General features: G+C 40.0%; 1 protein-coding gene across 2 annotated transcripts in view; it reads left to right on the forward strand.

The window, feature by feature from the left end:
* The first annotated feature begins 5,850 nt into the window (after nt 1-5,850).
* The window catches only part of AGAP1 (ArfGAP with GTPase domain, ankyrin repeat and PH domain 1), a 267,477-nt gene continuing 259,036 nt past the window's right edge, over nt 5,851-14,291 (forward strand). For both annotated transcript variants that reach the window (XM_009320776.1, XM_009320777.1), the window contains exon 1: nt 5,851-5,966. In XM_009320776.1, the coding sequence (XP_009319051.1) occupies nt 5,889-5,966 (78 nt within the window). In that variant the 5' untranslated portion in view covers nt 5,851-5,888. The remainder of the gene's footprint in view (nt 5,967-14,291) is intronic.

Here is a 14,291-nt window from a genome sequence, read left to right on the forward strand (position 1 = left end):
TTTTTAATATTGGAACTAATAGAGAAGGTTCCTCTGGCTGGAGCCGAGTTACTAAACTGAGTTTTTAAAATAGCCAAGGACCTTATTGTAGTTTGTGCTTCGGCGTAATGATGTGTAAGTGGAACTGAGGAACTCTAAATGTAGTGGTGGAAATTAAAAGGAAAAAAAGAAAAGGGAAAAAATTATGAAAAAAATGAAGGCTATTTTGTGGAAAAGTAAACTTGGTGAAGAAAATGCAACTAGAACTGTCTTCTTGGTGCACGTTTTGAAAATAAATGATTGACACCATGCATATTTGATCATTGATGCAGAAGTTAAATGAACAGGACATACAACTGTGATTAATTATTGACAAGAGTCATTCCTTTCATATGTATTGTCTGTAGTTAGATGTGAAGGTTGAGTTCACTTGAATTCCAAAGTCAGAAAGTAATGCAAACAAGACTCCAGTTGATCAACTTCATACATGTGGTTCTATTTATTATGCAGATCTCTTCCAATATGTTTAAATCAACATGTGGTAGTGGGGTTTTTGTTTCTTCAGCAGAGTATGTTTGTGGACTACCCAATTTGTGCTTTGCATGCTGCAGTGTGATGCATCCAGTGTTTCATAGTTATGCTGTAGCTATAAGTTTGTTTTCTGCTTTTTTTTAAATAATTAAAAAAAGCAAATACCCAAACTTGTTTGTCATGTTCTGTCTGCAAGTATTTGACCTTTTCACCTTAACTTCCATGGATCTTCGGATTAAATTGGAATAAATTACTCCTTTGAGGCATTTGTACTATAACTACATTGGTTAGCTGGGTACTTCAACGTCCAAACAAATGATGGTACATTAACCTCTTTTTGCTAAAGAGACCAGATGCTGTTTCATGACATGTTCTGTTTTTAACTGTCATTATTCCTTTTAAATATGCCAGTGTAAATTATACTGGGGAGGGAAGATTAACTCATAGATCTCCTAATAAAAGTTTGTTTTTTCTTTTTTTTTTCCCTAAAAGGGCAATGGGGGACCTTCTGTAATTTAACTGCAAATTGAAGATAATAGTATTGTGAAATTTTAGTTTATATTAGTTGGATTGAGGTCAAGCTTTCTTTTTAACAGGCATATTTTTGCAATAAAATGGTATTTCACAATATTATCAAGTATTTTGGACACTCAAAACACCCATACATCGTAATAACCAGCTTCTTAACAAAAAGGAGAAGGTAGCTGTGTCAAGAAGTCCAGCACCTTGTCAAGTTAGCGTTGTTATATTTCTTTTACCCTATAGCTGATCAGAATTAAAATGCATGTATTTCCCCTATTGAGTGTACTGGATGTCTGAGTTTGTTTTGGAAGGTCATTGTGTGGGTTCTTGATGCAGTTCAGTGAGGGAAGGACCAAGCAGGGTGAATAAATCCATGCCCTTGGGCTGGATCAGTCTTCCTCTCGCCAGCTGCCATCTTTCTGCTTTGTCTTTTGGCCTCTTGGCTTTTTGGAAATTTACCTTTTGTTGCCTCTCCTACCTGATTTCTGCTTTTGGAATGTACGGGTCTTAGAAAATAATATTTAAGGTTATTTTTAAAAAAAAAAGTGACAGGGCTTCCGATGGTCTCATTACCCATGTGAGTCTGCCCCGTGGCTTAAATGGTAGATTTCTTGCAGTTCTCCCAAGTCAGTAGCAGTAGCAGTGATCTGCCCACTCGTCTTTTTTAATCTTCTGTGGTGATGAAATTCAATGCTGCTTTTTTATTGGAGCTTGTTGACATTAATAGAGAGTTCCCATATTTTGTTTCACATACGTACACCCCTGCCAGTCAGGCATAATACTTGCCTGAGACTGACGGTTTTCCTCAACACCTGAGAATCTGGAGATCAGCTGAAACCTCCTTGTGTTGTATGGCCTTGGCTAGGACTTCCTGCTGCTGAGTCTTGCAGACAGAATGGCAAGTATAATTTTTTTAACTGTTTATCCATCGTTTGCAGATAGTAATGAAGAACGGAATAATGCATGCATAGGTATGGAGAAAGGAGAAGCAGGCATGTTCAAATCATGCTATACAAACATATCAAACTATACAAATGTATAGTTCTGGAATTAATTGTCAGGAAAAAAGCGTTTTGGAACAGAGCTATGGAATATAAATGGTACTTGAGATTATGAAGAGGAATGCAGGGTAACGTAGGTCTGTCATGCAGTTACATGTAATTAATACCTAGTAAAAACTGTTTCATGGAATCAGACTTGTCTGTCTTGATCCGATATCCAAGTTTTTGTATGGTAAAATGTGGATTTTACTTGTTAGCTATGGTGTAATGTTGCTGTGATATGGAGGCTATTGGTTTAATTATAGGCTGACTGATGAGTTCTGTTTAGAGAAGAAAAAAAATAGTGGTAATCCAAAGCATCAGATGTATAAGTGCAAGTTAGTTGATAACTGTACTGGGCAGGGAGTAATGGTTAAACATGCAATGATATAATTTAAATCAGCACTTGCAAGTTTTCATGCATTTGAAGTAATTGTGAATCTTTATTACTGTTCCACAAGTGATGAACAAAATACGTTAAGTTACAGAAACATCACGTAGGAAATCTGTATTTATGCCCTGAAGAAATAGGTTTGTGTGGAAGGGAACTCTTCGGTTTGTTGGCTTCTCATTATGGTCAGTTCTTTCCTATCATGGTTGGATTGTATGGCAATTTCTTCTCCTTTTCCACTGCTTCCCAAATCAACAATAGTGCAAGGCAAAACCATGAGAATTGGTAGTTTACTGTCAGGACAAGTTAGCGAAGGATTCTTCTTACGCTAAAGGCTATTGCAGGTTTCTGGAGGCGTTTTGATTCCTGCAGGTTTGTGGCTCTACAGACTTTCCAGGGGCTGTTGGAGAATCTCTGGGACCTGGAATGAGGCAGTCATACAGCTGTATGTTTGACTCTGCCCTCTACAGCAGGCAAGGAGCCCAAGCCCAAGGCACTGCGTGTCAGCTCAGTTTGGGCACTTGTATTCACACTGTTGTGATCCCATACCTTCCATTGCTCACTGTAAGGGAAAATCTTCCTTCCCACAGGAAGGCAGGAAAACATCTAGACCAAGTTGTGGTCCCTTTTGAGTGCCTTAATCGTAAGGCTGCTAGAGCAGGTGTCATATGCAGCATTCCTGAATTGAAATTGCTGCTGCTTTGTCTACATCTCAAGTTATTTTCAGCTGGGCACGCTACAGAAAGATCTTCCTGACTCCTCTGGTCTGAGACTTGCATTTTCACATGTTCCTGGTTTCCATATTGTTGTCTTGCTGGAGGCAAGAAAACAGGGCAGTGACTGCTCAGGCCAGGTATCTCTACCCTGGGTGAATCCTGTGTTCCTGCCCATTTAAGTGGAGGGACACCTTTGAATCGGGAAGTCATTGAACTCAACTGCTGTTGGTATACAGAAAAAATATATTGTTCTGCAACTGTCTCCTATTCTTTACTAAGTATCATCTACTGGTGTCTGCTGTAGTAAAAGGATACTGTCATAGCTGAATCTTTGGCCTGACCTGGTGCAGCCTTTTTATATGCTGATGTGGTAGTTTCTAAGCAATGCAGTAAATAATATGTATTCCAGCTGCATTGAGTTACTTAAAAAGGAGGAATGTTTTTGGAGAAGAGGACTGCGACAGCTTGAGACATGCATTTTTTTTCTCTTCACCTGGACTCTCAAAGCACAGTTCATCCTTTGCCATCCTCTCTGTCCTCATCTTTCCCTTTCTTGGCTTGGAGCCTTTGTTTGGTCTGAGACTGTGATGATGTTTGACAAATGCTTGCCTGCTACTTCAACATAAACAGCTCTTTCAGTGCTCAGGATGAGGTGGTAACTAGAAGGTGCTGTTCATTTTCATACCATTTCATAGGGCTTGAAGTTATTGTTACCAGTTAATTGAAATTGTAATGTTTAAAATGCTTAGTTTGCTTTTCCCAAGCATATTTAGTAATCCTTGGGTTTCCTTCTAAGGTAAGAAATGCTGATACGATCATGGAGGAAAAAAGAAAAATACTTTCAGGCAGTATTTGCTTTCTTAAACCTTTACTAGGTAAACCAGAATTGACAAGCATTGGGTTGCAGGAAAATTATTTGTGTGCTGCTTTGTGGTCAGGCCTGACTAATACAAGACACTTGTTTTAACTGTTGTACAGCCCCATCCAATATAGACATAAACCTGGGATTTCAAGTTTTGGTCAAATGGGACTTCTTCAGACCATGCAACAGGAGCCTAATGACCATAATGTCTCCTCTTGCAGCTGGAATACCAAAAGGTTAACCCAAGTCTTCAGAGCATCTTAATCTGAGCCTTTGGTTTTCCTTCTCCTTCCAGTGAGTGAGTGGGAGGCAGCTCAAGATTGTAATATACCAATATACTTATTATTTTCCAAATGTTTTCATATAAATACACGTCCCGCTAGTACACACAAGCTTCTATTTGTAGCTGAAATATAAAGTGATGTGTTAAATAAAAATGGAGAAGGCTTCCAAATTCATGGCTAATATGTCTTTTTGTAATATTGAGCAAAAGTAATATATGTAGTGGGGAATAAAGATACAACGCAAAATACAAGTTTGCTTTGAGATTCTTATTAGTTACACACTGGAAAAGCTTGCTTACACCTGACGGTTTAAGTTAGTGAGGATACCATCTGGGGTAGGAAATTGCTTCCAACTTCTTTATTCTCAGGATCAAAAGATAAAATGAAATAGCCTTCTCCTTTTCCTGACTGGTGTATCAGAGAGGAAGCAATGGCTTGCAAAACCTTTGCTTGCTTACGGACAATGTGGTCAGGTGTAACTTTTAATCTGTTGTTTCCTATTACATTAGGAATTGATTGTAACACCGGGACTTCTTCAGTGCTGTTTAATTACTGTGGAGCTGCATCTGATCTGCTTGGTAGGAGCATTCTGTGCATGCAACATGTAATCATTCATCTGGTTTGCATGGTTTTGGAGAGGGTTAAATCAGGATTCGGAGTAATGCTGCTTGGATTTTTAATGGAAATGGCATTATCTGTTTGCTTTCAGTTGACTAGACCTTTACAGAAGGAAGAAAATGATAAATGTTTTTGGAGGTAGAAAAATGGAGCCTTATTTCTCTCTTTCTCTCTCTCTTTTTTTTTTTTTTTTTTTTTGGTGTGGAATTGTCAGTGAGGTTGGACCCGGCTGCAGCCCGAAGGACTTCATTTCTGTTGGGAGCAATGATGAACTTAACTTGCCAGTTTTCCAGAAATTAACATCCTCCTGCCCACAGTAGTTTTTATTTCATTTTACAGTAAATGGCTCTGTGATTACTTCTGTCTAGATTGTGCTACTGAAAAATAGCATGTTTCTAGAATAAACAGATATTCTCCCTTACCTGGGCAGGGATGTTACCACTGATGCTGGTAGTTGCAGTTGTTGACTTTAAGTATGATGTGCAGTAAAAAATAGCATGTTTTTAGAACAGGCAAATATTCTCGTTTACCTGGGTGGAGAAGTTATTGCTGATGGTGGCAACTGCAGTTGCTGACATACAGCGTGATGAGCAGTCCAAGGCTTTTCTTGTAGAGAAGAAGTGTATCATGGTGGATGGGAAGCAGTTTAACTGTGTACAGACTGTGGAAGAGTCTTTTCACAACCCTGAAGGACTGGAGTTAGTTTGAGCTTGCTAATGCCAGTGGAGAGGGTAGAGCTAGACTTGCTACAGGGAGCGCATCCATTCTGTAGAATGGTAATTCCTGGTATTCTTGAGTCTTTCTATGATTTTCATACAAAAGTGTTTTTCATGTTGGACTGTCAGTCTTGTAAGATTGAGTGTGACTTTTGGTCTCATTTACCCAAAGCCTTAGCATGAAATTCTGTGCAGCAGACCATTAAATGTCATTGTACTGATTTTCTGAATGTTGTCCACTTTTACAGATGCCTTTGTAAATAGCCAGGAATGGACACTAAGCCGATCTGTACCAGAACTGAAAGTGGTAAGTTTATATTTACTTCCATCTCTGAAAAACATCCTGAAAATGTATTAAATCTACTGTTGGGAAAAAAATATAGAAAGCCATTTTAAAAAAGTAAAACATAAACTTCATACAGATAGTTCTGTTGAAGAAAAATGCATCTTCTATTTTTATAATCATATTTCAAAGATCTATTTGTATTTTATTGCTGTTTCGACTTGTTTGGCTACATGAACCAGCTTCCTAGGGTGGTCTTCTCTGTAGGGAAGTCTTACACTTCTGTAAGAGGGGGAAGTGGAAGTTAGCAGGTGATATGTAAAGCTTCTTTCATCTCACTGTAATAATTTTTCACAATGTCACCAAGGACCAAATGTCTTTTCTTGCTCTCTTAAAAGAACTTAGCTGAATTTATACTGAATAAAAAAAAGAATATTTTGAACGTTCATATAGTGAGTCAAAAACTCTATTTTACTGTAAGAATGAACAGTGATTTAATAGCTGCTTACAATAACTTTTCCCTTGGCTAAGCCCTTTTCCATATAGGTGGAAGAAAAGGCAAAAATCCCCCAATCTGTCTCTGTGTTCATTTGCCAGATTTGCTCTTTTAAGTGTTACGAACATGGAGGCTGGAGATGAGGGCTGAAACCTCCTTGTAGTTGGATATCAAACCGGCAGCTTGTCAAGCCGGCAGCACAGAGTTGTTGAGGTCAGATCGCTGTGATATTTGCCACATGGAAGTCCAGATTTGATTAAACGCAATCAATTTCTCAAACCCTACAGAATGACTGTGGTACCCAAGATACAGAACTTGGTAATACCTTTGCTAGGCGTCTGTGCTCAGCTCCTGTTGTCCAGCTGTAACTGAATGAGCTGCTCCGATCCAAACACCCGTTTGACGAGTGGCAAAGTGAATCAGGCAAAAGCATCTGTATTTAAAAATGGGCGGCTGGGGCCATGCTTCACTAGCCCACTTCTCATGTGGTAAATGTCTTTTTCCAAATCTGAGTTGATAATAGTGTTTATGGAGGTGAGAGAAAGCATAGGTCAAACTTAGCGTGACAGATGCACGTATGCAAAATGGAATTTTGATTGAAGCAGCTTCTTCATGACTACAGTTGTTTCTGTTTTGATTTCAGCAGTGCACGAGGTAAATCGAAGAGAAATATGGTAGTTAGTGGATGTAACTATATAATGCAAGAAGGACCTGCAGAGGGTCACCAGATTGAGTTTAACTGATGGTGTCATTTGGAAGACAAATATCTCCCAAAATACCTTGCAGAATAAAATACTAAGAATTTAGGACTGGAAGGTGTTGGTTGGATATGAGTCCAGTCCAATGTGGTATTAGCTAGCTTATGCTGGGGAGGATCTACAGAGGGTTTTCTTGTTCATCCCTTCCCCTTCTCTTAGTCCTACTAATTCACAACACCCACCAATAACCTTAGGGCTTGCAGGTGAGACCAAAGCTGCAATTATTATGTGTTGTAATACAGAACACAATTGCCAAGCGTTAAGTAATGGTCTCGGGGTACAGGCATTTCTGTGATACCACAGCTGTGGTATTTCATTATATATCAATATATCATTATGTGAATACTCACCTTGGGTGTCTTGCCCCCATGTTGTCTGAACCAGTGGTAGGAAAATAAACTTGTGCTGTGCGGCTGCTGTAGAGAATTGATTTTAAGTGGTCAGCGTGCATGAGCTGTCCAAGGCTTCAGTTTGTATAATCCTGGATAAAAGCAGAACTCGTACCATTACAAAAATAATAATTTGATTATACTACTGCAAATTATTGAAGCTAGCAGCACCAGCTGTGGCCGTGAACTTGTGCTCCAGCAAGAAGGGCAAATTAGGAGCTCCATCTGAAATCTGCTCTGCCTTTCCTATACATCTGCCCTTGGGAAGGAGTTGGTGCTGTGAGTCATCTCTGTGTCGGTCCCCTGATTCTAGCCTCATTGTCGGCTCTCGCTTACGGCTGAGGAAGGAAAGGGCCATGTTAAAAGCCAAACCTGCCTCTTCTGCCACAGTGCTATCATTACGTTCACCACGAAGGATAACTGGGTGCATTGCTTTAGCTTGCGGCTGTGTTGGGGATGTCGGAAGCATGAGAAGTGTGGAGTATTTGCTCCTGTTGCTGTACAGTGCAGCAGTGCAGATGGGGAGATGAGGCTTAAGGTTGCAAGGTTATGAAGGAGCCCCAGCTTTAGCAGCTTGAGCGGGCTGTACTCGGCAGGAGAAGATGGTTAGTAGCTCACTGGGAGAGATTGTCTTCCCTGTAGGGGCTGGGAGGACCTTAAGTTGAGGTTGTTGTTTGTTTTTTTTTTTTTCTTTTTTATAGTGGCTGTTGTTATATCCTTAGTCTCTACAGAAGTTTAAGGGGAATAGAAATGGACTCTGGGAGAGCAGAGAAAGCACAGAGAGTTGCAGTAAAGAAAAGCCGATGGATAGATTTTTGAACATACTTTTGAGGAAAGAATACCAGCCTTTCTCTCTGCCTCCTTTTTTAGCAGTACACGTTGGGCTTGATTGCTTTCCCGTTTTCAGAAGGATATTTGTTTCTGCTCATCAAATACTACCACAGAGTTTTACTTATGGATGATGATGCTTCTATTATGGTGAAGAGTGTGCTAGGTCAGCTGGGCGAGACCAGTCCCTTTCCCGAGCGATGGTGGTATTCCTGGATCCGGTTTATCCAAATGTAAAATAAGGATGTGTTAGGCAGAATAAATGAGAGATCTTTTTGGACAAAATAATTTAATTTGTTCCAAAAAAATATGCAAAGTGCAGTCAGGCTTCTGTGCTGGATAGCTTTAAAATGCCAAATGCCATCAATACATTTCTGCATTTTTACAAACAAGCTTTAGGAGGATGTGGGCATAGTGGTTTGGATTTGTTTTACAGCATGTCTGGCACATGCAAATAAATGATTCATTGTTGCACAAGTCATAACTGACAGAGCATTGCGTTGTAGCCTTGTTAGCTGAATTTTCTCATTTCTGAACTGGGTTAGGGTGGTATTGTTGTTCTGTAACATGCTTGTCATAACTTTGTGCATTTCATATGTATCCATAAATAAACAGAAATTACTCAGATTGTTTGTATAAAAATATGGGAGACAGGAATATGACTACTGTAAAAACATGCTGGCATATTTGTCATACTGTGGGGATCATCCTTAAAACAAGAATTAATCCTGATTAAGAGAGAAATTGTTTTAGAAGTCAGATTTTTCCAGTGTAAAGTTTATTGTTCCTAGTTTTCAGAGGTTAATAGTGTGCAGAGACCTGGAGCAGTAATGCCAGGCACTGCACTGAACAACAGAAGGCCGAATTCTGCTAGATTTTAATTTCATGTACTGGTTTCGTATCTGGTAGAAAAGAGATGGCTGCCTTGTCTCTTCAAATGCAGGCACCGAGGTGAGATCTTAAGGAATCCTCTGTCTTACCAGATGAGAAGAGGAGCAGGTAGATGTCTCCTGAATGCTTTCTGAAGTAGTTGTCTAGGGGAAAAATAAAGCTGTGCTGCAAATGCAGATTTTGGAGTCAGGTTTGAGGAAACTTCCTTTGGGTTCATGTGATTTTTGAGAAGTTAACATTAGTACTCCAACACAAAACTGACTGTGTTAATGCTTTTTTCATGTTGACTTTTTTCACCATTTAAGCTCCTAAAGAACTTTTGTCAGTTTGGTGGGCAGTTTGAAACTGATTTAAATTATAAATCCAGGAACTTCTCTACTAAGAAACAATTAAATATTCTGATCAAGACAATCAGTCCTGCATTATCTTTTAAAACACCAACACTTTTTGCCCCTCATCTTCAGACAACGTATGGAAATGAATAAAAGGAGAAAGAGGGAGGAAATACACGGCCTTTCTTTGAGGATTTGTGCATGATTTTTAATAATATATCTTAAGGGAAGAAGGCTCTAGTTTTTACTATATGAGTTAGTGAAGTGGTTTCTTAATTGAAATACACACCTTGCTCCTCCTGATCACTGCTTTCTGCATCAGTTTGTAGCATCACGTTCAATAATGCTCTTCTGGCCAGGCATCTTTGTCTTTCTGGGTCCCTATATGGAGGAACATACCGGAGACCTGAAGTGCTGTAAAATTACATATGCTGGTATGGTCTTTGGGATACTTGGGGAAAAAAATGAATTGTATTCTCAAATCACTTGATGTCTTTCAAGTATTTGGGGTCTCTGACTAAATACAGTAACATGTCCCAGCCACGGGCAAAGGACATAGCATGTTCGCTCTCACCAGAGCCCAAGTTGATTCTTTTCTGTTGTTCCTGGCAGTTTTGCCCTCTGACTGGTTACGTTTTTGGCACTGGTATAATATAAAATAGCATTAATTTGCATATGTGCAGGACTAGTCGCTTATAAGTGAAGGTTTCAATATCTGCTGTGAAGGTGTGTGCATGACTGATTATATTTCCTGATCTAATGGAGGTTTTTTGGTGGATGTGTTGGTGCTACACTGCTTTGCTACAAGGTAGGTCAGAAACAGCCTCAGTATGTTTTTTCCAAAGGTCTAGAGCTACTGCTTTTAAAGTGAAAACATAAAACTTCTCTGTCAGTATTTTCCTAGCAAACCCATGTGAAGCTTGCTCGCTTTCTGATTCTTCAGAAATTGTGGTGCTCAGAAAGGGCCTTAGCCTGGCTATTTATCTGCAGAGGTACGTCTAATCTACTGATTTAGAGATGGGATTTTTGCTTTGCTTGCCATTTTTGGCCCAGACTGTTGTAATATAGAGCTAGTGGGGAAGAAGGAGAGGGGGACGCTTGCCTTGCGAATGTGGTGTTCAGCTTCTGCTCTGGGGTGAAGCTGCTGTTGTAGTGAATATAGCCTACTGATGAGCTATGTGCAGAAGAAAACAGGCAACAAGCAAGCAGTTTAGTTAACAGATTTGAAAAGAGATTAAAATCTGGAAAACTGTCTTGGCCACTTCAATTTAATAAAAAACAAGTTACATTAAGTTTTCACACACTAAATCTTAACTATTTGAGTGGTCGTGAATCCTGAACAGTGAGAAATATGTAGTTCTAGGCAAAGGGAAAAAGGTGGGAAGTAACCTCTCACCAGGATGCTTTGTATGGAAAAGGAGAGGGTATCAATTTTGTGGTGAGGAGGGGTGCAAAGGCCAAGTTGTTATTCACAGGATTTCCTCAGGCATCATGGTTGTGGTTTTGTTTTTTTTTTTGTCTGAGAAATATGGAGGTTTATTTGAACATTTTGCTTATTTAGAAAAATGTGTGAGTAGACAAGCTTACTATAGTTTATTGGCATATAATGGAGGAAAAACTCATTCACTTAAGAGGTTGCTTGATGTTTTGGGGTTAAAGGACATATGTTAGAGATGGTATTTTCTTCCTCTTACCTCTCACTTGATATCTGGTTGAACATTGGAGAAAGCTGAAATTAAGTTGTGGTTAAGTCAAGCATTCAGAATGGAGAAACAGGTTTTGGATGTCAGTGCAGTACTGCTTTAGTTTTTGTTCTTTGTATGTGCAGGTGGAAGTCCCAAGCTGTTTCCCCCCTACTTCTGACTATCTTCCCTATACACTGAATGGGGGAATTGTGGGGATCAGTGTAATAAAAAAACTAACTAATCAATATTGTGTGTTTTCTTGTGCCATACAGAATCTTAGGGCTTTGCTTACTGTCCACTCTTCATGTTCTCTTTTAAATACAGCAACTCATTTCTGTATTAAGTTTTCTTTAGATCTTGTCACTTAATTTTCAGTGACACACCATATACTTTCCCAATGCATCTGTGAGATGAAAGAAAAATTTTCAAAATGTGGGTGCTGGAGAGAGAGCAGTTTCATTTCTCATAATAGCTTGTGCTCAAGGTGAAAGATGTCGAGCCAGAATGTGCAGGAAACTAAAGCCAGTGCAGTCCCACCACACGTGTGCCCACACCACTCGCTCACAGCTGTTGTCTCTCCTGTTGGCAAAACATGGAAGTCAGTGACCTCATGTTGTAGTTTTTCTGAGTAGGTTGCCCAGAGGACTTAAATGATCTGTGTACCTAAAATTTTTAGTTGCTCAAACCAAGCGACCTTTCTAGACTCTTTTTCAAAACCTTTGCTTTCAGCCAGTAAGTGTGGGCATCTTGGAGGTAACAGCCTTGGTTGTGTTGCAGGTCTGCCCTGCTTGCAAAGCAGGGTGTGTGGAGCATACTAATCTTTTAGGAGGTCTGAGGTATCAGCTGTATCCTTTTCTTGTTGGTGTTTAGCATCCTATGTGATGAGGTTTATCAGGTAGATGTCAGGCACCTGTAGAAGTTACCCTTCTCCCTAGAGAGGTTATTGGTCCCTTTTTCTGTGAAAAAAGTACATCTTGTTAAGAAGATATCTTCTGTAACTTCTTTTTTTCTGGGTTCCAAGCAAAGCTTATTAGTCTTGAAGGGGAAAACAGATCTGATAAATGGTTTTGTTTTGGCCAGACCTGAATAAAGCTCTGCAGCGTGCTTCCAGAGCGCGTTGTCCCATCAAAGTGGGGTCTGAGAACGCAAGGTTAGTCAGCCACAGAGGTGGCGTTTGCCTCTGTCACATATCTTGTACTTAGTTTTAGATGTAGACATCTCGGTATGTACTAGCGTGGCCTGTGATTTCTCTTAGCTATAAGTTAGATTAAAAGCTTCCAGTATGGTACGCTGGTTTAAACACTCTTCAAAATCAGCTCAAAGCCCAATAAACGGATATGGGTTGTCCAACCGCTTGGGCTGTGGCTTCCTTTTTGTTTTTGTGGGACTGCTCTTCGATAACACCTATGGTTATAGTGGGTTTCTTGTTTTATTTTCTTCTTGTCTTTTTTTTTAATTACAAACCGTTTTCTGTTCAAGTTCTTTCCTGCTAACCTGAACAAGTTGAGGGTGAAGCTTCCTGTAGCATTAAGCCAGCATGGGATCTGGTGTCTCTTTTCCCTACCTCTTCTGCCCCTTACACCCTCAAGTTAGATCATGGTTTATTCTTGTTTGCTATTACTTTTGAAATCTGTTTTGGGGTGCTTGGGGTTTTTTTTCCTTCCACTGTAGCCCACACCATTCATCACGCTTAAAGCTTATGCTATCATAGGGACTAAAGGGTGATGGGAGACTGTCTTCTGTTTACTTCCTGCCTAAGCTGCTGCTTTATCTGAGCTGTTCTTGCACATCAGCTGTAGAGGCAAAGTGGGCATCCTTTGCAGCACTGTTACCCTTGTCTTAATTGAAAGTTATTCTGGGTTGTAAATAATAAATAATTGGTGTGTTGTCCTGCCCCCACCCCCCCACTCCAAAACTGTCATTGGGTTGGTTTAAGGTGACACCACTCTGCTTTAAGCAATTTTTGATAAGGAGGATAGTTTCTTACCAGTTAGGTTTAAGAAAATGGAGTAGAGAATGTGCGTTAATGTGTAATTTGTTCATGCTGCCTCTGTCGATTTGGCAAACTTGGGCAGATTAGCAGAGTTCATTCCCTCTCTAGGGATCTTTTGTTCTGAACCTTTTGGTTAGGGTCAGGATAAACATGTAAGAACAGAGTAGGCTTAGGTTTGTTTTAAAGGATGAAATAAGTTCCCATCTCCTCCCCCAAAAACTGAGTAAGCACAATGTCTTCAGAGTTGTATTCAACAGGGAGATCTGAATAAGCAGATGTCAACTGAGGAAAAAAAAAACCCAGACGTTTATTTAAAACATAGAGAAGGTATGTTCTCCAAATCCTCCTGTCCCCCAGACTATGCAGAGCAGGGCAGGCAGCCAGGCTTGGACCTTGCTTCCTGCATCTGTCAGTCTGCTTCTGGTTGATGGTCAGGCCCAGGGACAAACGGGCAGGACTTGTATTGGCCAGCAGCACAAGGCTGTGGCTTGCAAGGGATGGCTTGTTTGGCATTGTGGGAGTAATGCAGGCAGGCTTCCTAACTCCCTCGTAGCCCTGTAAAGCAACAAAAAAAAAAAGCAAATCTTCACGTCTCTGGCATTTGAGCACCTCTGGGAAGAAAACTGTTTTGGTGTTGAGCTATGTTCTATTACTTCTGCCTGGTTTTTGAAAACAAATGCTAGCTAACCAGCTTAACAGAAAAATCATGTATGCTTTAAGATTGACTACTTAGAATCATAGAATCATTAAGGTTGGAAGAGATCTCCAAGATCTTCGAGTCCAACCATCAGCCCAACACCACCATGCCCACTAAACCATGTCCCTAAGTGCCGCATCTACACGTCTTTTAAATACTTCCAGGGATGGTGACTCAACCACTTCCCTGGGTGGCCTGTTCCAATGTTTAACCACTCTTTCAGTAAAGAAATTTTTCCTCATGTCCAATCTAAACCTCCCCTGGCGCAACTTGAGGCCAT

The sequence above is a fragment of the Pygoscelis adeliae genome, unplaced genomic scaffold (genome assembly GCF_000699105.1).
Source record: "Pygoscelis adeliae isolate BGI_AS28 unplaced genomic scaffold, ASM69910v1 Scaffold63, whole genome shotgun sequence".
NCBI lineage: Eukaryota > Metazoa > Chordata > Aves > Sphenisciformes > Spheniscidae > Pygoscelis > Pygoscelis adeliae.